The sequence below is a fragment of the Mya arenaria genome, chromosome 9, assembly GCF_026914265.1.
Source record: "Mya arenaria isolate MELC-2E11 chromosome 9, ASM2691426v1".
Lineage (NCBI taxonomy): Eukaryota > Metazoa > Mollusca > Bivalvia > Myida > Myidae > Mya > Mya arenaria.
Window position 1 is genome coordinate 36,652,284 of NC_069130.1, and position 24,926 is coordinate 36,677,209.

Consider the following 24,926-nt stretch of genomic DNA (forward strand, 5'->3'; position numbering starts at 1 on the left):
TTCCGAAAGGCAGTTCATTTAAGGAATGGAAGATGAGGTGTAAAATTATTTGGACAATTGAATGAAATATGAATGGACTGAAATGACAGCCGATTTGTCATTGACATTGGATGCCTTTGAGACAATTTTTAACGATTATAACCATTCAAAGTTTGAGGATAATAGGTACAGTTTTTAATCATGTTCAGATGGTAACTGATATTTGCAGATAAAGATGTATCCTTTAAGCAGCAGGGAATAAGTAAATATGACAAATATGAGTTATGACCATGACCCTTGACTCTATGACCTCAAAATCCATAGGGGTCATTAACAGGTCATGTCAAAATGACTTAATGTCAAGTTTGAGGGCCATGGGTGCAGTTATCCCACAGACAAGCTTATTGCGTTCAAGGTCACTGTGACCTTGACCTTTGACCCAAATACCCATAAAATCATAAGGGGTCATATCCAGGTCAGTCCCAACCCCAAAGTCAAGTTTGAGGGCCATGTGTGCAAGCATTGTCATGTTATCACTCAAACATCATTTTCACATTTAAGGTCACTGTGACCGTGACCTTTGACCAGATGACTCATAAAATCAACAGGGGTTATCTACTGGTCAGGCCCAGCCTCCATGTCAAGTTTGATGATCAAGTCAAGGCACTGTTGAGAAATCACTGCATAAAGCTTTGTTAACTTTTTCTCATTAAAGTTCACTGTGACCTTGACCTTTTGCACGATGACCCCCTAAATCAATAGGGGTCATCTACTGGTCAGGCCAAACCTTCATGTCAAGTTTGATTACCATAGGTCCAGGTATTGTCAAGTTTGCCTTCAAGGTCACTGTGACCTTGACCTTTGACCCAATGACCCCTAAATCAATAAGGGTCATCTACTGGTCAGGCCCAACCTCCAAGTTAAGTTTGAGGGCCATGGGTCCAGTCATTGTCAAGTTTTTTACTCGGGCAACCTTTTATCTTTCAAGTCACTGTGACCTTGTCCTTTGGCCTGATGACCCCCAAAACCAATAGTGGTCATCAACTGGTCATGCCCAACCTACAAGTCAAGTTTGAGGGCCATGGGTGCAGGCATTGTCACTTGGACAACCTTTCATCATTCAAGGTTACTGTGACCTTGACCTTTGACCCAATGAGCCCTAAAATCAATAGCGGTCATCTACTTATCAGGCCATGCAACCATGTCAAGTTTGGTGACCATAGGTCTAGGCTTTGTTGAGTCATCACTCAGACAAGCTTTACAATCCTTTTACCAATAAAGGTCACTATACCTTGACCTTTGGCCCGATGACCCCTAAAATCAATAGGGGTCATCTACGGTCAGACCCAACCTTCATATCAGGTTGATGACCATACATCCAGGCACTGTTGAGATATCACTCGGACAAGATTTGGTATACCGACGGATCTACCGACCGACCGACTGACATGTGCAAAGCAATTTACCCCTCTTCTTCCAAAGGGGGTATAATTAATTGAATACACATAGAAAGTGGCTGATGATAATTAGTTCGTGTAAAAGTAACCTATTACATATTTCTATAATTAGACTGACATTTCATTGATCGTTTCACTGTTTTTTCATCAAACATGAATTCCCATAATCGATGCTAACATTCAACTCATTGTTCACTTTTTGATGAATGTACAAGTAAACACTTCACTTGTATTGTCTGAGGGGTGAGCCTTGAATGACGGCGAACTCTCCAAATGCTCTTGGATGTCTTTTATCTCACTGGCAGGTTTCACCGTGCAGCGCTCCATGTCGCATGTAATGGTGTGTGGTATGTTCTTCATCGTCTCGATCAGACTCCGCAACGCCTCCGCTGTCATTTGCACATACTCAAGTCTAATATCGGTGATGGAGACTGGAGGGAGGAGGTGGAGCTCACCTAGATCTGTATTCCATATAGCAAGGCTTTGTAACTGGGGGAGACTTGGTAGTGTATCAACAAGCAACTGGATATTCGTAACGCTATTTATCAAAACACTTTGTAGTTTACTCCACCATTGACGGTTTTTAAATAATCTAAATATATTCATTTCAACATTCGATGATACTAACTCCAAGGCACATGTTGTAATATTTGTTGGATCAACCTGCACGCCTGTTGTCTTGGGTCCCACTATTTGCAGATATTCCAGCCTATGACAGTGGGACAGGTCATACTGCCCATCACGGTCCACCAGTTTCACTTCTCTGAGGGAGTCAGGGGAGGATGTGATCACCTCCTGCAGCTCTTCCCCATTAATTTGATCATTGCATTCATCGATGTATAATGACTGAATACGTCCCTTGTTCATCATCATCAGTTTTTTTAACACTACGACATCCTGGTAACTACTAATCTGGAAGTGTGCGAGATAGAGCGGTATGTCACCATAGCTGTTCGCCCTGGTTTCACGGTACCCGGATATAATCATGTCCTGAAGTAGTTTACCCCCCTTGACGTCGCCGAACCAATTCATCATTGATGTTTGTGTTATAGAACTATTGATCCATGAAGACATTTGTACCCCGAGATTGGGCTTCATTCCACATATGAAAATAAATGTTTTGGAAACATCTCCCAAGATATTTTCCTTATTATCTTGTTCGTACTTGCTTGGTAGCTGACTGTAGTCGTTTTCATTCAAACATAAATGAAGAGCCGCTAAAAACTCTTGAAGTGTTTTATGAAAGAATGAAAAGTGAGATGATCTCTTGATCAATGAGTTGGATTTCCTCTCCGTGAGTAAGCCTAACTTTAATGCGAAGTCAACCTGTTCCCTGCTTAACAAAGCGTTGACTGTTATGTTGCTGAAAACAACAGACAAATCTCTGCACTCTGAAAACAAAGTTGTGTATGCTAACTTTGCCAGCGCAAGGTAAACCATGGGATTTTGCGTGAAGCATTCATGTTCCTTTAATACAGATGGCAGTTCAATTTCCGGAATGTTATGCCCCCTTTGCATATAACTAAGTCTACATGATAGCATGTTTATCACGCCAGCATAAATGTGACACTTCGAATTGATTAACGATTTGCCCTCGAACAACAGGCACACGAGCTGGGTGATAGTGATAGGTGCTGACAATAATCCTTCAAGACCCTTCCCTGACACCATTTCCATGAAAGCCTCTGGTGTCCGTTCATCCTTATTTCCCTCATTAAGAATGGTGATGATATTTTCCACGAGTTGCCTCGTGTCTGCAGCTCCTTCAATTTCAAGATATTTGTCAATCTTTGAATTCTGCACTCTAAACTGTGACAGTCGCCAGGGACGCGTTGTCGTGAGGAGTGTGGCCTTGTTGCCCGAATTTCGGAAAGGGATGACTTTTTCCTCAGTTTTGCAGGTACAGTTTACGTTTTCCGGATGAGTCCATTCGTCGAGGCCGTCAGCTATGATTAAACATGTTTCACTTCCCAGCACCCTCTGTAAGAGCCGGAAGACATCATCAACCGCCTCCATGTCGTAAATTTTACGTATAAGTTGATCCTTGATCATTTCAGCTAGATCACAAGTTTTACCTGAATCTCGTAGGGTGACATGAAACAAAAATGCAAACTCTTTGAAGAATTCTGGGTCGGCATAACTTGTTTTAATACCAACGTTTTCCTCCGCTTGTAAATACTGGTGAGTCCATTCCAGGGCACACATTACGGAGAAAGTGGATTTTCCCTGGCCAGGTTCACCAACGAGGAAAACATTTCTGAGCAACTGACCGTTTTTTAAGAAAAGATCTGAAAATTTTGCAACTTTTTGACCACTTTCTCCCTTTCCAATTTTGCCGATTTTTCCATGATCTTTCTCCACAATTTTCGGTGCCACGTAGAATTTACTGAGTTTGGCGTTCATTTCTACAAGAATGGGAGATATCGGCATGTCGGCCAAATTGGTTCGGTAATGGTTTGTCAAACGTAGTCGTAATCCTGTAGTAATGGAAAAGTATTACATTTAAAATATAAAAGTTAAGAACATATACGCATGCATTATCACAAGACACTTGTTAAGAAATCAGGAATCAGTTTTGTGATAAGACGCTTGGTACAAAAGATAAAAATCAGCAATAACACAAGACCCTTGACACAGACGAGAATTAAAATCACTAGACGCTTGTTTAAGAAGATTAGAAGCAGAATTATCAAAAGAAGTCTGTTGCAAAAAATAAGTAGCAGCCTTTAACAAGAGGCCCGGGACAAAAGATAAGAAGCAGCATTATCACAAGACGCTTGTTGCAGAAGGTAAGTAGCAGCCTTTACAAAGACGTTTGTTTCAGAAGATAAGTAACAGCATTATTACAAGACACTTGGTACAGAAGATAAGAGGCAGAATTATTACAAGACGCTTGTTACAGAAGATAAGAAGCAGCATTATCACAAGACGCTTGTTGTCGAAGATAAGAAGCAGCATTATCACAAGACGCTTGTTACAGACATTAAAAAGCAGTATTGTTACAAGACGCTCAGTTCAGAAGATAAGAAGTAGCATTATCACAAGACGTTCATTACAGAAGACAAGTAACAGCAATATCACAAGACGCTTGTTGCAGAATATAAGTAGCAGCATTATCATAAGACGATTAGAAGCAGCATTATAAGTATATATCACGTGTTTCCGGTACGGATAGAAAAGTCCGACCCGGGGGCACGCGCATAAGCTGGTAACGAGGCTTACCGAGTCACCGGCCACGCAACGTGCCCGTTGGTCGGATTTTCCGATCCGGACCGGAAAAACATGCTTAATATTTAAATGCTTTTTAAATGACTTTTTATTTTCAATTTTAATTAAAAGTCTTGCATACTTATATATTTGATTGCGCTTTATTGAAATGGTATAATATACTTTTCATAAACCATACAATAAAATAATTAAAAGTGACGCGTTTTGCGCGTGACTCATCTGACATAGGGGGTGTAAGACGAGTTTTTCCAGTACAGGTGACATAACCGGAAACACACGTCCGGTGTGCAAAAATATCATAAGACGCTTGGTACAGTAGATAAGAAGCAGCAATATCACAAGACGCTTGGTAAGAAGAAATGCAGCAATAGTGTTATGGTTGTATAAGTTAAAAGTTGTATGAATACTAATACTATATGTTATGTGTTTCCGTTCCGGATAGAAAAATCCGACCCGAGGTCACCTGCCTTGCCAGGTAACGAGGCTTGCCGAGTTACCGGCTGCGCAGCGTGCCCGAGGGTCGGATTTTTCGATCAGGAACGGAGGAACCGACATACATGATATATATATTTTCTGGCATACATTGAATTACAATATTTTGTGAAAAAATACATGGAAAAGCGCATGTTTGTACATTTCACCAAAATGTGCGTGCGATGACGATTAATCACGTCATGACGCGCAGTAATTGTTATTCACTGCAAACGTCAAGAAGTTTCTGAGTATCACTTCTTTGAAGGTTTATTTTGTTTTGTTTTGAAGGTATATTTTAGTAAAGTTAATGTTTATAGCACTCATCTACTGAAATCTCATAATTATAGTCACAGGGGCAGGTTGCGTTGTTTTGACACACCACGCCCCCGTCCGTTTTTTTTATCATTTTTTTTATCAAATTTTAGTAAGAATATGATGTGGTAACTGTAACACGAACAAATTTACCCACGCAACGCAACTATATCGTAGATGCAAGCAGGGCACCAACGCATGCGCCGTGAATATTTTCCGGTTGCGCAATGTCCATGTCGGCATATGCGTAAAGAAATAAACAAAGACTGTAAATCGTGTGCACGGCTCTGTTGGACGATATTTTACTTCCATTTCACCTGTATCGTGTTAGATATATTGTTTCTCTTAAGCACACGTGTTAAATTTATGATGCAATACCGAGATAATGCATTTTAGTCTGGAAAATTTCGGTGAAATTTGCGGGTAGTTGGTTCGTCGAGTAACATGTTTTAGGAAATTCGGGTTTGAAATTGCATTTGTTTTCGTTAAAACTGTACATTTTCTTAAAGATTGACACTAACTCTACAAGGAAAACCCAAAAATGTAGAGTTTGGTTAAGATTTGATAAAGTTATGGCTTCTTAAACAGGGTCATGTCGGCAAATACTTGGAAATTCAGGGTCAAGTCGTCACCCTTTACAAAGATAATAAAATAAAAAAATAAAAAAAAATATTTTTTTGCCAATTTTCACAAGTTGCAGTTACCACATCATATTCTTACTAAAATTTGATAAAAAAAAATTGTTAAAAAAAAATGATAAAAAAAACGGACGGGAGCGTGGATTGTCAAAACAACGCAATCTGCCCCTGTGATTATAGTTACATAAAGTGTATAATGAAAGGAAGAAATAGTATTTGGTCACAGCGCGTGACTCATCTGGCATGGAGGGGTGCCAGATGGAATTTTCTTGCATACCAGACGTGTGTTTCCGGTCATGTGACCAGTGTTGGAAAAACTCGTCTTACACCTCCCCCCCCCCCCCCATGTAAGAGGAGTCACGCGCAACAACGCGCCACTTCTTATTTCTTTTATTGTATGGTTTATAAAAAGTAAATTATGCCATTTCAATAAAGCGCCAAATATATAAGTATGCAAAACTTTTGATTAAAATTGACAATAAATAATAGCCAAATGCGATTTTTAGAGGAACTATTTGACGTCAATAGTGATTTAAAATTACTGCGCTTTATGACGTCAGTAAAAAACGTCGCATGCGCTTTTTGATGAAATGCACAAAAGTGCATTTTCTACGTCAATTTTTCCACAAATTGATAATTTTAAATATACATGTTTTATTATCAAGTATGTGTTTCCGGTCCGGATTGAAAATTCAGTCCCTCGGGCACGCTGCGTGGCCGGTAACTCTGAAAGCCTCGTTACCGGCTTACGCGCGTGCCCTCGGGTCGGAATTTTCTATCCGTACCTGAAACACATGATAAATACTTATATTCCAGCACGGCTGACGTCACCGGAAATGCTTATCCGGTGTGCTAGAAATACAGAGTTTCAACAATATCTATCTTTTTTAACGAAAGTTTGTGGGCGGAAACCATGGTTTCTTTCTTAGAAACAGTGACTTACACCCTACTTCTCATCACAGCCCCAAGCTAGCTCTTTACATAAGCCACCCTACACACAGTTTCATCCATATCCATATTCATCAATTTGATCAAAAGCGTCTCTTACCTTCCTTCAATATCTCCCATTTGATCTCAGCACTGATCTTGAAATCGTCTATTTGCAGCTGTCAACAAAACAGATCAAGACATTAAGCATCCCATAATTCAAAGGCTATTTAAAAAAATAATATAAAGACAAAATTTTAACGGAAAACAGTTTTACTACATTAGAAAGTGTATGTACAATGTCATAGAGGTGACATGTGTAAATAAAACGATTTTTTTTATCTCGTGATCACGACTAAATTACTCGTTCCCACGACTTGCATGTTGTTGCCACGACTTAGTAATTTCGAGGCCACCACACGTGGGAGGGTTCAGACCAGTTGACGATTTGTGTCACGGGTGTCATAGGTCGTGACCCATTGGTACGCAACCTTGGTAAAGCCTCGGTTCCGATAAGGTCAAATAGGGACTCCCACCTACACTAAAGTCCGGTGATCTAATTAGGTGCAAGGTCAAATTGGGACTCCCACCTACACTTAAGTCCGGTGATCTAATTAGGTGCAAGGTCAAATAGGGACTCCCACCTACACTTAAGTTCGGTGATCTTATAAGGGGCAAGGTCAAATAGGGACTCCCACCTACACTTAAGTCCGGTGATCTAATTAGGTGCAAGGTCAAATAGGGACTACCACCTACACTAAAGTCCGGTGATCTAATAAGGGGCAAGGTCAAATAGGGACCCCACCTACACTTAAGTCCGGTGATCTTATAAGGGGCAAGGTCAAATAGGGACTCCCACCTACACTTAAGTCCGGTGATGTAATTAGGTGCAAGGTCAAATAGGGACTCCCACCTACACTTAAGTCCGGTGATCTTATAAGGGGCAAGGTCAAATAGGGACTCCCACCTACACTTAAGTCCGGTGATGTAATTAGGTGCAAGGTCAAATAGGGACTCCCACCTACACTTAAGTCCGGTGATGTTATTAGGTGCAAGGTCAAATATGGACTCCCACCTACACTTAAGTCCGGTGATCTAATTAGGTGCAAGGTCAAATAGGGACTCTCACCTACACTTAAGTTCGGTGATCTAATTAGGTGCAAGGTCAAATAGGGACTCTCACCTACACTTAAGTCCGGTGATCTAATTAGGTGCAAGGTCAAATAGGGACTCCCACCTACACTTAAGTCCGGTGATCTAATTAGGTGCAAGGTCAAATAGGGACTCTCACCTACACTTAAGTCCGGTGATCTAATCAGGGGCAAGGTCAAATAGGGACCACCACATACACTGTAGTCAGGTGATCTAATCAGGTGCAAGGTCAAATAGGGACCCCCTCCCACATACACTGTCGTCAGGTGATCTAATTAGGTGCAAGGTCAAATATGGACCCCCAACTGCACTAAAGTCTGCTGATCTAATTAAGTGCAAGGTCAAATAGGGACTCTTAACTACACTTAAGTCCGGTGATCTAATCAGGGGCAAGGTCAAATAGGGACCACCACATACACTGTAGTCAGGTGATCTAATTAGGTGCAAGGTCAAATAGGGACTCCCCACATACACTGTTGCCAGGTGATCTAATTAGGTACATGGTCAAATAGGGACCCCACCTACACTTAAGTCCGGTGATCTAATTAAATGCAAGGTCAAATAGGGGCCCCCACCTACACTTATATCAGGTGATCTAATTAAGTCCAAGGTCAAATAGGGACCCCACCTACACTTAAGTCCGGTGATCTATTTAGGTGCAAGGTCAAAAAGGGATCCCCACCAACACTAAAGTCTGGTGATCTATTTAGGTGCAATGTCAAATAGGTACCCCTAACTACACTAAGTCCGGTGATCTAATTAGGTGCTAGGTCAAACCATGTTATTCTAAATAGTATTCAAGTTATTCATACATGATCCGCACAAAAGGTAGTCCACTCCATATAAATCCCAATTACTCCTCTTACACAAGAGTACACAAATATTTTTGCACGAGCATCGAATCTAATACTTGAAAGTACACGTGCAATCATACCTTTAATCAGCTTTTTCACGGCGTGTTGAGCCTCAGGTCGGTATGCTAGCACAGTTATGTTCTCTAGGATATAAGTTCATTCCTGTTGAAGCACTTTTACGGCTTTTTGAGCTTAGGGTATGCTAGTTCAATAGTTTAAGCCCGGAATTATAGTTATTCGGTTTTTTCCAGGCCTAATCCTCCGGTACAAACAAAATTAAACCGTTGTTATATACACGCGTTACTTCGGAGAAAAAAGAGTCATTGGACTGTTACATGAATTTCAATAGCTCGATATTCACCTTTTATTTGTACCGGCATGGGAAAACCCAGTTAAGTCAATTCCGGGCTATATATATTGTGTCCCCTAACATGATAAGTCATACCTGGGTGCGCACATGCGCAGAAGTTGGCAGTCACGTTTAGAAGTCGTCTGCGAAATTTAACCCTACATTATAAACGTATCCTAGTGTTTTCAATATACTCATGCCTGAACTACACACAAAAAAAGTGCACACGTTATAATTAAAAAGTGCTCTTCCAACAAGTTAATATTATTTCTACACACGTCGACCAAATTATATACAAACATGAGGGCCCTGAAGGCCCTGTATCGCTCGCCTGATTCAATTCAGGTGTGAAATAAGTGTTTTCAGAGCGAGGGCAATTGTGACAGGGGTTTAGATCCTTCCTAGTGACCAAGTTTTTATTAATATCACAGATGATTTTTTTAATATCACGGATGACCCAGTTGCAAACCTTACTTTGCTGTAATAAGTACATTCTGACCAGGTTTCATATAGATAAAGTAGAAAGTATTTCCTCAACAGTGTTTAAACAATGTTTTCTATGATTTGCCTTCGTGACCTAGTTTTTGAACTCAGGTTACCCAGTTTCAAACTTGACATAGATTTCATAAACACAAACATTCTGGCATAGTTTCATGGTGATCAAAGAGAAAATGTAACCTCTACAGAGTTTACAAAGTTTTTCTATGATTTGACCTAGTTGCCTGGTTTTTGACCTCTTATTACCAAGTTTCAAACTCTACCTAAAGATCATCAAAAATAACATGTTGATCAAGTTCCATGAACATAAGGTCATAAATGTGGCTTCTAGAGTGCTTACAAGCTTTTCCTTTGACTTGTCCAGGTGACCTAGTTTTTGACCGCACATTTAAACTTGAATTAAAGATTATTAATATAAACATTTTGACCAACTTTCATGAAGATACAGTTATAAATGTGATCTCTAGAGTGTTAACAAGCTTTTCCTTTAATTTGACCAGGTGACCTAGTTTTTAACCCCAGATGACCCAATATCGAACTCTTGCAAGATTTTATTGAGGGTAACATTCTGACCAAGTTTCATTAAGATTGTGCCCAAATTGTGACCTCTAGAGTGTAAACAGTCAAATTGTTGATGACGGACGACGACGACGGACGACTACGAAGGACGACGGACACAGGGTGATCACAATAGCTCACCTTGAGCACTTCGTGCTCAGGTGAGCTAAAAAGTAAACTTCCATTCATACGTTTTCTCATTTCTGTTCTGTGGCATGTTGTGCCTTGCATCGGTATGCTAGTTCAGCTGTGTCATCTATCATGTACATACCTGTTTAATTTGTTTCACGGGGTATTGTGCCTCGAGTCCACTCGGTATTGTGCCTTGGGTCGGAATACTAGTTTAGCTTTGTCATCTATTTTGTATTTAGCCATATCTGTATAATCTGTTCCACGGCGTACAACACGCCGGTTTGCTACTTCAGTTTGGGTCGCTATCATGTAAATTCTTACCTTTTTAAGCTTTTTCACAGCTTGTTGTGCCTCGGATCGGTAGGCTGGTTCAGTTGTATCATCTATCATGTAAAGTCATAACTGTTTAATCTGTTCCACGGTGTGTTGTGTCTTGAGTTTGTATGCTTGTTCAGCTGTTTCATCTATCATGTTAAGGCATACCTGTTTAATATTTTTACTTTGGTATTGTGCCTAGGGTCGGAATACGGTACTAGTTCAGTTTTGTCATCTATTTTGTAAAGCCATAGCTGTTTTAACTGTTCCATGGCGTGTCGTGCCTAGGGCCGGTAAGCTAGTTCAGTTGTAACATCTATCATGTAAAGTCATACCTGTTCAATCTGTTCCACGGCGTGTTGTGCCTTGGGTCGGTATGCTACTTCAGTTGTATCATCTATCATGTCAAGTCATACCTGTTTAATCTGTTCCACGGCGTGTTGTGCCTTGGGCCGGTATGCTAGTTCAGTTTTATCATCTATCATGTCAAGTCATACCTGTTCAATCTGTTTCACGGCGTGTCGTGCCTAGGGCCGGTAAGCTAGTTCAGTTGTGTCATCTATCATGTAAGGTCATACCTTTTCAATCTGTTCCACGACGTGTCGTGCCTAGGGCCGGTATGCTAGTTCAGTTGTGTCATCTATCATGTAAGGTCATACCTGTTCAATCTGTTCCACGGCGTGTTGTGCCTTGGGCCGGTAAGCTAGTTCAGTTGTGTCATCTATCATGTAAGGTCATACTTGTTTAATCTGTTCCACGGAGTGTGGTGCTATGGGCCAGTATGCTAGTTCAGTTGTATCATCTATCATGTAAAGTCATACCTGTTTAATCTGTTCCTTGGCGTGTTGTGCCTTGGGCCGGTATGCTAGTTCAGTTGTATCATCTATCATGTAAAGTCATACCTGTTTAATCTGTTCCACGTGTTGTGCCTTGGGCCGGTATGCTAGTTCAGTTGTGTCATCTAACATGTAAGGTCATACCTGTTTAATCTGTTCCACGGCGTGTTGTTCCTTGGGCCAGTATGCTAGTTCAGTTGTATCATCTATCATGTAAAGTCATACCTGTTCAATCTGTTCCACGGCGTGTTGTGGCCTTGGGCCGGTATGCCAGTTCAGTTGTGTCATCTATCATGTAAGGTCATACCTGTTCCACGGCGTGTCGTGCCTAGGGCCGGTATGCTAGTTCAGTTGTGTCATCTATCATGTAAGGTCATACCTGTTTAATCTGTTCCACGGCGTGTTGTTCCTTGGGCCGGTATGCTAGTTCAGTTGTGTCATCTATCATGTAAGGTCATACCTGTTCAATCTGTCCCACGGCGTGTTGTGCCTTGGGCCGGTAAGCTAGTTCAGTTGTGTCATCTATCATGTAAGGTCATACTTGTTTAATCTGTTCCACGAAGTGTGGTGCTATGGGCTGGTATGCTAGTTCAGTTGTATCATCTATCATGTAAAGTCATACCTGTTCAATCTGTTCCACGGCGTGTTGTGGCCTTGGGCCGGTATGCCAGTTCAGTTGTGTTATCTATCATGTCAAGTCATACCTGTTCCACGGCGTGTCGTGCCTAGGGCCGGTATGCTTGTTCAGTTGTGTCATCTATCATGTAAGGTCATACCTGTTTAATCTGTTCCACGGCGTGTTGTTCCTTGGGCCGGTATGCTAGTTCAGTTGTGTCATCTATCATGTAAGGTCATACCTGTTCAATCTGTCCCACGGCGTGTCGTGCCTTGGGTCGGTATGCTAGTTCAATTTTGTCATCTCTCTTGTAAAGTCATACCTGTTTAATCTGTTCCACGGCGTGTCGTGCCTTGGGTCGGTATGCTAGTTCAGTTGCGTCATCTATCTTGTAAAGCCATACCTGTTTAGTCTGTTCCACGGCGTGTCATGCCTAGGGACGGTATGCTAGTTCAATTTTGTCATCTTTCTTGTAAAGTCATACCTGTATAATCTGTTTAGTCCGCTATCATGTAAATTCGTACCTTCTTAAGCTGTTCCACGGCGTGCTATGCCTTGAGTCGGTATGCTAGTTCAGTTTTGTCATCTATCATTTAACTCTTTAACTACATTTAATTCGTACCTCCTTAAGCTGTTCCACGGCGTGTTGCGCCTTGGGTCGGTTTGCTAGTTCAGTCTTATCCTCCAGCAGGGTGCGGAGCTTGAACAGGAACTCCACTAGTTCTGTGTCCATGACCCTCTGGTCATTGGAGTGGCGTACGCGTCGACCAATGTCCCGAACCTTAAATGTTATGTTTGAAATAAGTATTGTCTAACATAGCTTGTTGTTGTGGTGAACATGGCCCAAATGGAAATGCATTTAATATGAAGAAACATGCACATGCACGTTAAGACTCCGTGGTTTATGTCATAAGTCGCAAATGTACAAAATTATCAATTTGATAGTGTATTTGTAATGGTTGCCATGGTTTTAAATGATATACAGGGGAACTTCAAATAAATACTAAACATATCTGCATTAATAATGAACATTCTTTAAAGTGGCACTCTCACAAACTTAAAGTTCAGACAACAGTTTTATATTTTGTCTGGGAATGAGCCAATGTTTGCGTTAATGTCTGGAAACCAGTGACATAATGATAATATAGTGAGATGTTGTATGGAAAAAAGCGTTAGTAATGGTTTAAGAACAAGAGCTGTCACAGAGACAGCGTGCTCGACTATTCCGCCGCTTTTCAATGTAAGGATTGAAAAGTTTTGGCGAAACATGCATGGATCACTGTTAGATTAGATTTCAATGCAATACATGGTGTGCTGAGATATTAACATAAATGTAGTTTCATGCAAAATATTTGCACAGAGTTTCTAAGTCTAATAATAAAGGGTAATATTTGCAAAATACAGTTATCTAACTTGGTTATTCAAGTAAGTTGGGTGGTTGAATACCATTGTATAAAGTCTCAATGCAATACATCAAATAGTTGCTGAGATATTATCCTATGTGTGCTAACATGCAAGACCTTAACCAGAATTTCTAAGTCGCATAATAAAGGGGCAAAAATTATATATTATAAAAAATAGAGTTATCTTACTTGATTAAATAAGAGGGTTAAATAGATGGGAGCCTGTGTGTAAAGTTTCAATGCAAGTAACATGATGTATTCGCTGAGGTATTGACTTTAAAGTGGTTACATGCAAAACCTTAACCAGAATTTTTATGTCAAATAAAAAAGGGGCCATTATTTTAATTTAATGCAAACTGAATTTATCTTACTTGGTTATTTAAGTAGATGGTTAAGTACCATTGTATAAAGTCTCAATGCAATCCATCAAGTAATTGCTGAGATATTAACCTATGTGTGCTTACATGTAAAACCTTAACCAGAATTTCTAAGTCAAATAATAAAGGCCCATAATTTGCAATAAATTAAAAAAAGTGTTATCTGGGAATACATATCTAATGTTTCAATGCAATACATGATATATTTGCTGAGATATTGACTTAAATGTGGCTACATGCAAAACCTTAACCAGAATTTCTAAGTCGAATAATAAAGGGCAATTATTTTGCGTTAAATGCAAACTAGAGTTATCTAACTTGGTTAATATAGTAGATTGGATGGTTGAGTAACATTGTATAAAGTATCAATGCAATACCTCAAGTAATTGCTGAGATATTAACCTATGTGTGCTTACACGAAAAACCTTTTCCAGAATTTCTAAGTCGAATAATAAAGGCCTATTATTTGCATTATATTCAAATAATTGTTATCTAACTTCATTAATTTAGTATGTAAGATAGTTGGGAATACATATTTAAAGTTTCAATGCATTAACTGATGTATTTACTGAGATAATGACTTAAAGGTGCTTACATGCAAAACCTTAACCAAGGTGTGACGCCAACGCCGACGCCGACACCACCACCGACGCCAGGGTGAGTAGTATAGCTCTCCTTATTCTTTGGCAGTTCTTAAGTGAGTTATCTTATATGACTGAATTAGATGCATTGATTTGCAAAATCAGCTGAATAAAAAAGAGATAAAAATAATATTATAATAAAAGTCAAAACTGTCAATCTGTGATGGCAGCTTTAAAAAGTCATCGGAATCGTATAATATGATCATAGTATGATTCATATGTTTACCTCTATCAATAAATTTGGCTGTGTTGCAACGTTAAACGACAGCTTGGTTTGGAAATCCTTGCAATTCATCATGACGCTGATCACTCCGTTGAAGTCACTGTCGTTGATGGAGGACACGGTCTTGTAGCCATCAGGGGGCAGGAAACACTTGCCGATCTCCCAGTGGCTCGTACACCATTTGTCGGCATTCGTATTCTTCCATGATGGTCCCGAAAACATGTGATGTTGAATTATTTCATCACGGACGCCTTCACAAATCCCGTTTGGACACGGAGCATACATCTTTTGATGGGAGTTATGGAATCTACAGTTTTTAGGACTGGTGCATATCCCACGAGTAGGGCACTTCAACACGTTCTCTGTGAAACATTGTGCACATGCTGTCCCGGGTGGAAGAACCTTGGATGTTCTAACGGTGCTATAGATGTCCTGGTGTACGTCTATCAGCACCCCATCCACAAAATCTTGTAAACCCTCCTTGGTTATGTTGAGGGCGAGGGCGGCCTTGACCCAGTTCTGGGCCTCCTTTTCCCTCAACATATCCCGATAAGAGGCCATTGTTTTGCCCTTAGATTGCATTCAATACCTGGTAAAAGAAACAAGTCACTGAGTATAACTTACATTACTAAAGTCACCATCGGATTCTTAAACAATTTGAAATTACTAGCATAAATAAGAGCTGGACTCTCACAAATTTACTGTTTTGGCAACTTAGTTATTATTGTCTTTGAATGAGCCACTTTTTTTGGCGTAAATATCTGCAAATAAGCCATATAAGACTGTTGACAAAAGATCAGATCGCAGATTTTCATATTTCCATTGAAAATTGATGTTTTATGGCTAAAAGAGTTCCTAACAGTTTAAGAAAAACGCATAAAACATAATTTTAACTAGACTATGAAAATCTGCAATCTAATTTTTGTCAGCAGTCTTATATCACTGGCTTCTATTCATTTTCGTATAAATTGGCTCGTTCCAAGACAAAACAATAAAAAATTGCCCTCTATTTGCTTATTACATTACATGAACCAAGTTTTAATACTTCATTATACAGGGCAAAGATCCAGTTAAGAGATTGGTATATTCACTGCTATAGCAGCCAAATGTATCATAGGTGGCCGTGCTATAAAAAGCAGCGTTTATAATCATTGGATATAATTTTTGCTGTTATAATAGGACCCTACTCAAGTTTCAGAGATATTTTATTTAAAGCAAAACAGTAAGTCGGCCATTTTGTTGTTGTTGTTGTTGATCAATCTTAATGTCTTGTTGTACTTTTGTAGAGGGTCATGCAATGAAGCTCCCTGTACTGTTTCAGTAAATTTGGCGTGGTAGTTTCAGAGGAGATGTTTTTAAGCAAAACAGGAAGTTGGCCAGATTGTTGTTGTTGTTGATCAATCGTGACCCCTTGTTGTATCTTTGTAGAGGGCCACTCAAGAAAACTTCCTGTAAAGTTTCATTGAATTTGGTCTGGTGGTTTTAGAGGAGATGTTTTTTTTTTAAAAACAAAACAGGAAGTTGACCATTTTGTTGTTGTTGTTGTTGATCAATCGTGACCCCTTGTTGTATTTTTGTAGAGGGTTTCCCAAGGAAGCTTTCTGTAAAGTTTTATTGAATTTTGAGTGGAAGTTTCAGAGGAGATGATTTTTTAAAGCAAAACAGGAAGTCAGCTATTTTGTTGTTGTTGCTGTTGTTGTTGTTGTTGATCAATCGTGACCCGTTGTTGTATTTTTGTAGAGGGTCACCCAAGAAAACTTCCTGTAAATTTCATTGAATTTGGATTGGTAGTTTTAGATATTTGTTTAAAAGCAAAACAGGAAGTTGGCCATTTTGTTGTTGTTGTTGTTATTGATCAATCATGACCCCTTGTTGTATATTGATAGAGGGTCAACCAAGAAAGCTTTCTGTAAAGTTTCATTGAATATGGAGTGTTAGTTTCAGAGGTGATGTTTTTAAAGCAAACAGGAAGTCGGCCATTTTGTTGTTGTTAATCAATCGTGACCCTTGTTGACTTGTTGTAATTTTGTAGAGGGACACCCAAAGAAAGCTTCCTGTGAAGATTCATTGAATTTGGACTGGTAGTTTCAGAGATGTGTTTTAAGCAATTGTTGACGGACTGACTGACTGACTGACGGACGACGAACATAAGACCGATCACAATACCTCACCTTGAGCACTTCGTGCTCTGGTGAGCTAAAAAAGACGAAGCCAGGGGCGGCTCCATGATTCGACGTTGTATGGGGCGTAACTTAGGGGCGTACCCATTTTCTTGCAACCCTCCCTCAGAAACGAAATGCATCTGGCTCCTCCAAGTTTTATTTTGATTTTTTCGTCCGAAATGGTGCATTTTGGGCGTATTTTATTACTTTTCATCTCCTATATTGAAAAAAGGAGACCTCGACGATTTTAGGGGGGTGCACCCCCGCCCCCCATTCCGAATCCGCTAGTGGTAGCGTGTTAGATGTATGTAATTTAAATTCTGCCAAAGTTTAAAAACATTCATAGAATCAGAATATTAATGTGAATTTGTAAGCAAACCGACGAATCTTAAAAACATCTTGGTGAGAAACAGCGCGGAATAGATAATTAATTAATAAATAACTAGTAATGCAGAAAATGGAAATGAGTTGACTAAAAGATCATGGAATTACTTCCGAATAGTTACTTCCCTTCTTACGTCAAATCCTGTTGACCTCGGGCCCTTCATACCCATTTTTCACACAACGGCCCAGCAACGCCGTATATTAACCTCTTTAATACATGTATGGGTTTTTTCTTATTTTATAAGTTTTAAGTATTGTTTTAAGTTACCTGCAATCCACAGGTGTCTGACTCATTGTTTGTGTCTAAAATGTTGATTAATATCATGCGTTTGTCAATTTTTGATATTTCGTAATGGAATTGTATCATCTATACACAGAAACATTAAATCACTGTACTAGTGATTTGTGTGTAGTGCTATTTACACGGGAACATATTGAAGACTGGAATTTGCTGTACAGTTTCCGACTACAGAAAAAGTCTTTTGCAAGCCAAAAAAAAGTCTTTTTAAAAGACGACAATGGATCATTGACTTTGGCTTGTTTGTCTTAAGACGATATAGTTATTTTAACATATCGTATACCATTAGGAAGGGAATTGGCTCCTCTTTTCATGGCAACTTTTTAAAAATGGTTTATCTCTATGCTGATTAATCGATTTGAAAACAAAAACAAAACTAAACTCAATCGTAATATCTGGTAAGTTTGAGGTACATACCTTATTTCTTTTGTGTAAATCATATAATAATATAGGCATTAAATATCTTCAGATGTGTTCTAACAATACTAACCCAAAAATGATATTAATCGACAGTTTAGACACAAACAATGAGTCAGACGCCTGTGCTGCAATCTACTTCACAGGGGCAGGTTGCGTTGTTTTGACACACCACGCCCCCGCCCGTTTTTTTTTAGTAAGAATATGATGTGGTAACTGTAACTTGTGATAACTGGCAATTATTTTTTTTCTATTATCTTTGTAAAGGGTGACGACCACAGTGACTTGGAGGGAATGTGCTGAATTTTGACCTCTACAAAATTTAGTGCCATTTTACCTTAAATAACCTAATATATATATAAAAAAAAATTCTTCAGATTCATCAATGGGGTCACTCGTACCAACTATCTAGCATAAAAAACTACGAATTACGGCACTTTTACAAAGTCAGAAAATCTCGATTTGTCAGGGTTCGAATTTAGGCTCGCATACTCGCAAAATGCGAGCCACATTTGCAAATTGCGAGTAACTTTTATTCATGCTCGCAAAATTCTGCGAGTGGCTTTTTCTAGACCACAAAATGTTAAAAGGAAAGTAGATAAATATGAAATTAACTCCGCTGCGTAGTCGAGTGTAAACACCCTATAAGTGGCATGTTTACACTACCAGTATAAATGACAGTACGGAGTCAAGCTCTAGTAAGTTTTCAAAAATAGAACAAATACGGAAAAGGCCGAGTTTCATCTCGAATCTTTCCGAGGTGTGCATAATACAAAGTGAATTCAAATGACGTAATCACCTAGCTTAATCATTGGCTAAATTAAGCGCGTTCGCGCACTATATGTAAACCCCATCAACCTTTGATATATTTCCGCCCAAATGCCAAAGTGAATAGACTTTGTCGATCGATATATTTCATGGTCCAGAGCATTCTCGCTAGATTAATTTTACTGTTTCTTTCATTTATTTTAATTTTATAATGTTATTGCTTTTAATACTTATAGACTAAATGAAATCTGTACCGTGCTTGCCGAATGGATATTACCCAATGGCAAGGGTTAATATACAAAGTGAACAATGTCAAATTATTGGACAGCTTTGTAATAAAAAAGCGGCTAGCATCGGATGAGTATTTCCGTACTCCCCAAAAAGAAAAAGCCATCAACAAGTTCTAGTAGTTGAGTTACTCAAGATTGATACGTTTTAATATTCATAATATGTCTTTAAGTGTAAATTTCTACTTAAATTAGACAATATTATGAGGGAATAAAGCAAATAATAAAATTGCAAGTTGATTTTTCATTTTGCGAGTTGCCTCAAAAAGCACTCGCAAAATTTTGCGAGTGCTCCTCAAAGTTAAATTCGAACCCTGTTTGTCTAAATAGAGTAAAGTGAAACAACTCCAATTTCATCGAAATGTGATAGCTAAGAAAAACATGCCTACTAAAGCACCCAAACGAAGAGTTGCAACAAAAACATGCAGCCAACATGCAGATAAACCTTCAATCTTTCAATTGCAACCACTATTCTCACCTGAACATGCATCTAGTTGGAGAAATTTGATAAAGTTTCTGAAAATATCCCAAAAAAATCTCAACACAGACTTGCGTTGTATTAATGAAAATAAACCAGTCTAATTTTTTTTTAATATTGTTTTTAATAATACAATCAACCTTACTAATATTTCATCAATTACCTTTCATTAATAAACGAACAAAACAGCCTTTACTCGCGAGATAATATGTAAATTAAAAAAAAAACACACATGCAAGTTTGGTTACATTACACTATTACTTCTTCCCCGAATTCGGCTACCACGATGTACTCTATTTACACAATTCGAGACATTGCACCTTATTTGATCACCGGACTTTAGTGTATGTGGGGTCCCTATTTGACCTTCCACCTTATTAGATCACCGGACTTTAGTGTAGGTGGTGGGTCCCTATTTGACATTGCACCTTATGAGATCACCGGACTTTAGTGTAGGTGGTGGGTCCCTATTCGACCATGTACTTAATTAGATCACCGGACTTTAGTGTAGGTAAGGTCTCTATTTGACCATGTACCTAATTAGATCACCGGACTTTAGTGTAGGTGGGGTCCCTATTTGACCTTGCACCTAATTAGATCACCGGACTTTAGTGTAGGTAAGGTCCCTATTTGACCACGTACCTTATAAGATCACCGGATTTTCGTGTAGGTAAGGTCCCTATTTGACCTTGCACCTAATTAGATCACCAGACTTTAGTGTAGGTGGGGTCCCTATTTGACCTTGGACCTAATTAGATCACCGGACTTTAGTGTAGGTGGGGTCCCTATTTGACCATGTACCTTATTAGATCACCGGACTTTAGTGTAGGTGGGGTCCCTATTTGACCATGTACCTTATTAGATCACCGGACTTTAGTGTAGGTGGGGGTCCCTATTTGACCATGTACCTTATTAGATCACCGGACGTTAGTGTAGGTGGGGTCCCTATTTGACCATGTACCTTATTAGATCACCGGACTTTAGTGTAGGTAAGGTCCCTATTTGACCTTGCACCTAATTAGATCACCGGACTTTAGTGTAGGTGGGGTCCCTATTTGACCTTGCACCTAATTAGATCACCGGACTTTAGTGTAGGTAAGGTCCCTATTTGACCTTGCACCTAATTAGATCACCGGACTTTAGTGTAGGTGGGGTCCCTATTTGACCATGCACCTAATTAGATCACCGGACTTTAGTGTAGGTAAGGTCCCTATTTGACCATGTACCTTATTAGATCGCCGGACTTTAGTATAGGTGGGAGTTCCTATTTGATCTTGCACCTAATTAGGTCACCGGACTTTAGTGTAGGTAAGGTCCCTATTTGACCATGTACCTTATTAGATCACCGGACTTTAGTATATGTGGGAGTTCCTATTTCACCTTGCACCTAATTAGATCACCGGACTTTAGTGTAGGTAAGGTCCCTATTTGACCATGTACCTAATTAGATCACCGGACTTTAGTGTAGGTGGGTCCCTATTTGACCATGTACCTTATTAGATCACCTGACTTAAGTGTAGGTGGTGAGATTATTAAGTAAGTCAACAACATGCAAGTTGTGGGAACGAGTAAGTAAGTCGTGATCACGAGATAAAAAAAAAATTCACACATGTCACCTCTATGACAACGTACATAAAACAGTCTAATGCAGTAAAACTGTTTTCCGTTAAAACTTTTTTTTTATTATTTTTATAAAATATCCTTTGAATTATGTGATGCTTAATGTCTTGATCTGTTTTGTTGACAGCTGCAAACAGACGATTTCAAGCTCAGTGCTGAGAACGAAGGGGAGATGTTGAAGAAAGGTAAGAGACGCTTTCGACCAAATTAACGTATATGAATATGGATGAAACTGTGTTGGGTGGCTAGCTTGGGGCTGCTTATGAGAGGTAGGGTGTGGGTCACAGTTTCTCACAGTTATTATATTGTTTACCAGAATAAACAATTTAATGTGATGCAGTCGCATCTAGCTCTTTATTTTGGTAAATCCATACTAACAAGCCTTAGACCAGCTAAGTATTCGAGAATTTTGTCTACTGGTTCAGGCCATATAACAGCTAATTGCTTATTTTAATGTACTGCAGATTTTAAAAATACTGGCATCCCATTGGGCAAAAATATAATTTTGAACGCTAATTCGTTTCCCAATATAAAAGTATGCGAAACGTTCTGATCTTTTTTGCTGATAAAACATCAAGCTGTCGCCCTGTATATTAAATCGTTGCTGATCCAAGTGAGTGGTAACACACTTGATTGTCAACCAAGGTGTCGCGGTCGATTTTCATCCAGGTCTATGTGTAGCTACGCCACTGCTCTGTATATTAAATCGCATTCTCATTTATCAGAGGTTCGATCGTAATAAATCTAATCTATGGTACGCATAACATCATCACTCTGGTGAACGAGAATAATTAAATTGATGCTGATCCGTGGTCTAGTGGTAACACACTTGACTGGCACTCCATGGGTCGCAGGTTCGACTCCAATGCAGGCCGTCTCCAGCCTATAGGAATGACGTCACCATTACGTCATATGTACTTCCGTTGTGTGGAAAATTCTCAATAAAAAATGTTTTTATGATTGATAGACATGTTTTCACATGCTCAATACAATGTAAATAAAAAAAAATATCATTATTCCTGAATTTTTTATACATTAAGTATTTATTCTTGCTTGATTTATCATTTAGAGTAGAGATTAAAGCATAAACCGCTGCCCTATAGTTGAAAGGTCATTTTGGAAGAACTGTCATGGCGGACGGTGCAATTTTTAGAGTTTGTTTTTCAAGTGGAGTGATTTTTCTTAGGAATAACTTGACCCCCTTTTGTATTGGCTTAAATGGTAATTTAAAGCTTGTACTTTAAGAATATATGTGGTTATCATAGCCTGCATTCGCTCGAAATGCCTTTAAATGTTGTCTAAAAATTATAATTTTACATTGAATTATATAGGGAATAACAATGGTGGTGTGTAACCTATAGTATCAGGTATCACCAGATAAGGTAAATGAAATTATAAAACTATGTTTCATTCACTATATTTTAGTACATTTGTGGATGCATTGTTGTAACACATCACCATTTATGGTATCATTTATAATTATCCTTCTTACCTGATATATTTGTTTTGATGTATAAAATTTACATCAAGTTTTGTTCTATATGTTCTGATTATCATGTGTCATGTCTCATCATAACGGAGGAAATAAAAAATCTTTTTCTCTACTTTTTGACATGACATGAAAATTATTTATGCGATTGTGTTAGAAAAAGGACGTAGCGTGGTAAATGTATGTAGTTTAGTTTCTGCAAATTAAAAGACCGTTTTATCTAAAAACGTCCATAACAACATAACGTTAATGTGTATTTGAAAGCAAACCGAAAATCTAAAAAACATATTGGTGGGAAACAGAGGGGAATAGATATTGAATTTATAAATAATAACTCACAAAATGGAAATGTGTTGACTAAAAGAAAATGGATTACTTCAGCTACTACAAAATGTTACAAACATTGATAACTACAATATTTAAGTTGGAATTATATAACCTGTCAAAAAGCACTATGGTCCTGTGAAAACTTCCGTAAAGAACGAAGTTGTTAACTTGAATAATTGTTAAAATTAATAAAAAGAAATGTTGAAAAAAAGGTTCTGAAGATAAGATTTTCAAACATATCCATTGAGACCTGGGAGTAGGATTATATGTTATAGGCTTCAGACTTAATATTATAGTGAAAAGCAGCCCTACTCAGGCTGTCATGTTTTATTTTGAACCAATATGGAGGTCAGCTAAGCAACATTTACTTGATATTATTTTAAAATCGGGCAGATTTTTTTGTCATTTTTTCCATAAATTCAAATAGTGAAAAGTAGCTCCGCCCCTGCATGACATTTTTAGGAACCAACATGGAGTGAGTAAGTCTTAAACAGGGTCACCTAAGGAACATTTCTATAAATCATTTTGAAATCGGCCCAGCTGTTTCTAAAAAAGAAGATTTTCCCTTTTTTCATTTCGGTTGCCATGTCAACTAGAGTTCTGCATGGAGCCACTCCAGAAATATTTAAGAGGACGGACAATCACCCTATACCAATAGCTCTCAGTGAGCATTTTTGCGATCAGGTGATCTTATAAAGTCTACTCACGCTTTTTGTTAACCGAGTTGAAGTACAACGCCGGGAATGCCACAAAACATACTATATTTAAATGTTATTGTAAACAAATAATGGTTAGGGTACAATATCATATTTATAAAGCCTTTCATCTCATTTAAAATCGATGAATAAAAGAAAACTTACTCTTTTTAAATGATATTCCAAAAAATTAGAGTTCTGGTCTAGGGCTCAGCCCGCCGTGTTTGAAGCCCAACATTTGCCAAGTATATAAACTTATTTCAATATTTTACCTGTTACTCATTATGACAGTATTGCACGACAATCACCCAAATAATAAATATTTAAATAAGCTTTTGATCAAGTAATAAAACAGTTATTTCATGGTGTTTTGGTAAAAGTTAAAACTGTTGTCCTTGGTGTCAGGAATGATGTTCCCAATTCTCAAACATGAGTGTATGCATACATGTAAAAAACAAAATAACAATAAAGCAGAAAACGAAGACACAAGACACGAAAGAAAATATCTTACCCACATTTTTGCCTGTGGTCCGAATGAAAAATGAATGGGATAAATTTCTGATAAAGCGAATGAGCAAACGTTATCAGAACATTTTTATCTCGTACCAGACACCGCCTTGCAGTTCAAACTTTAATTAGATTATATTTTGATGTACGTTTATTTAATTTGTTCAAAGATAATAGATATATGAATGCTGATCTAAAACAAGTATAGATTACGTGTTTCGGTTTTATTGTGTGTCGTCCATATCTTTTAGTCACAAGTATGATATTAAAATCAGGACAGTGAGGGTCTCGGATCAAAAACTGAGTTACAATTTAGATAGTCATTGTCCTATTCATTTCTGTTTGTGTTTTAGATTTTGGTTAAAGCCATCCATAAATGACGTTTACAGGAGTTTATACTATTATGTTCTCCTTACTTACCTTGACGTTTTCATTTGTTTCCAAGTACATTTAAAAATAACCTGTTAGGAATACAAACTCGTTCAGAAGTAATGAGCAACATAAGCTTGCAGTTAAATTGAAAAT

At 38.5% G+C, this 24,926-nt stretch overlaps 1 protein-coding gene across 5 annotated transcripts; it reads right to left on the reverse strand.

Moving 5' to 3' along the window:
* Positions 1-1,489: 1,489 nt before the first annotated feature.
* LOC128246747 (uncharacterized) lies at positions 1,490-24,427 on the reverse strand. 5 transcript variants are annotated; one of them, XM_052965153.1, is made up of 5 exons: positions 24,406-24,427; positions 14,973-15,558; positions 12,948-13,106; positions 7,137-7,194; positions 1,490-3,913 (listed from the first exon to the last, which is right to left on the reverse strand). In XM_052965153.1, the coding sequence occupies exons 2-5, from the start codon at positions 15,549-15,551 to the stop codon at positions 1,629-1,631; spliced, it is 3,081 nt and encodes a 1,026-aa protein (XP_052821113.1). In that variant the 5' UTR covers positions 15,552-15,558; positions 24,406-24,427; the 3' UTR covers positions 1,490-1,628. The 5 variants fall into 5 exon arrangements, with proteins under 5 accessions (XP_052821113.1, XP_052821110.1, XP_052821111.1 ...); XM_052965150.1 differs by lacking the exon at positions 24,406-24,427 and adding an exon at positions 24,060-24,164; XM_052965151.1 differs by lacking the exon at positions 24,406-24,427 and adding an exon at positions 19,764-19,839.
* Positions 24,428-24,926: the final 499 nt, after the last annotated feature.

Excerpts from the sequence above, each read along its gene's own strand:
- LOC128246747 (XM_052965153.1), bottom strand. The coding sequence starts at position 15,551 with ATGCAATCTAAGGGCAAAACAATGGCCTCTTATCGGGATATGTTGAGG. Across the intron at positions 7,195-12,947 it reads CCGTGGAACAGCTTAAGGAG|CTGCAAATAGACGATTTCAA; the intron begins GTACGAATTAAA and ends TTTTGTTGACAG. Across the intron at positions 3,914-7,136 it reads ATGGGAGATATTGAAGGAAG|GATTACGACTACGTTTGACA; the intron begins GTAAGAGACGCT and ends CCATTACTACAG.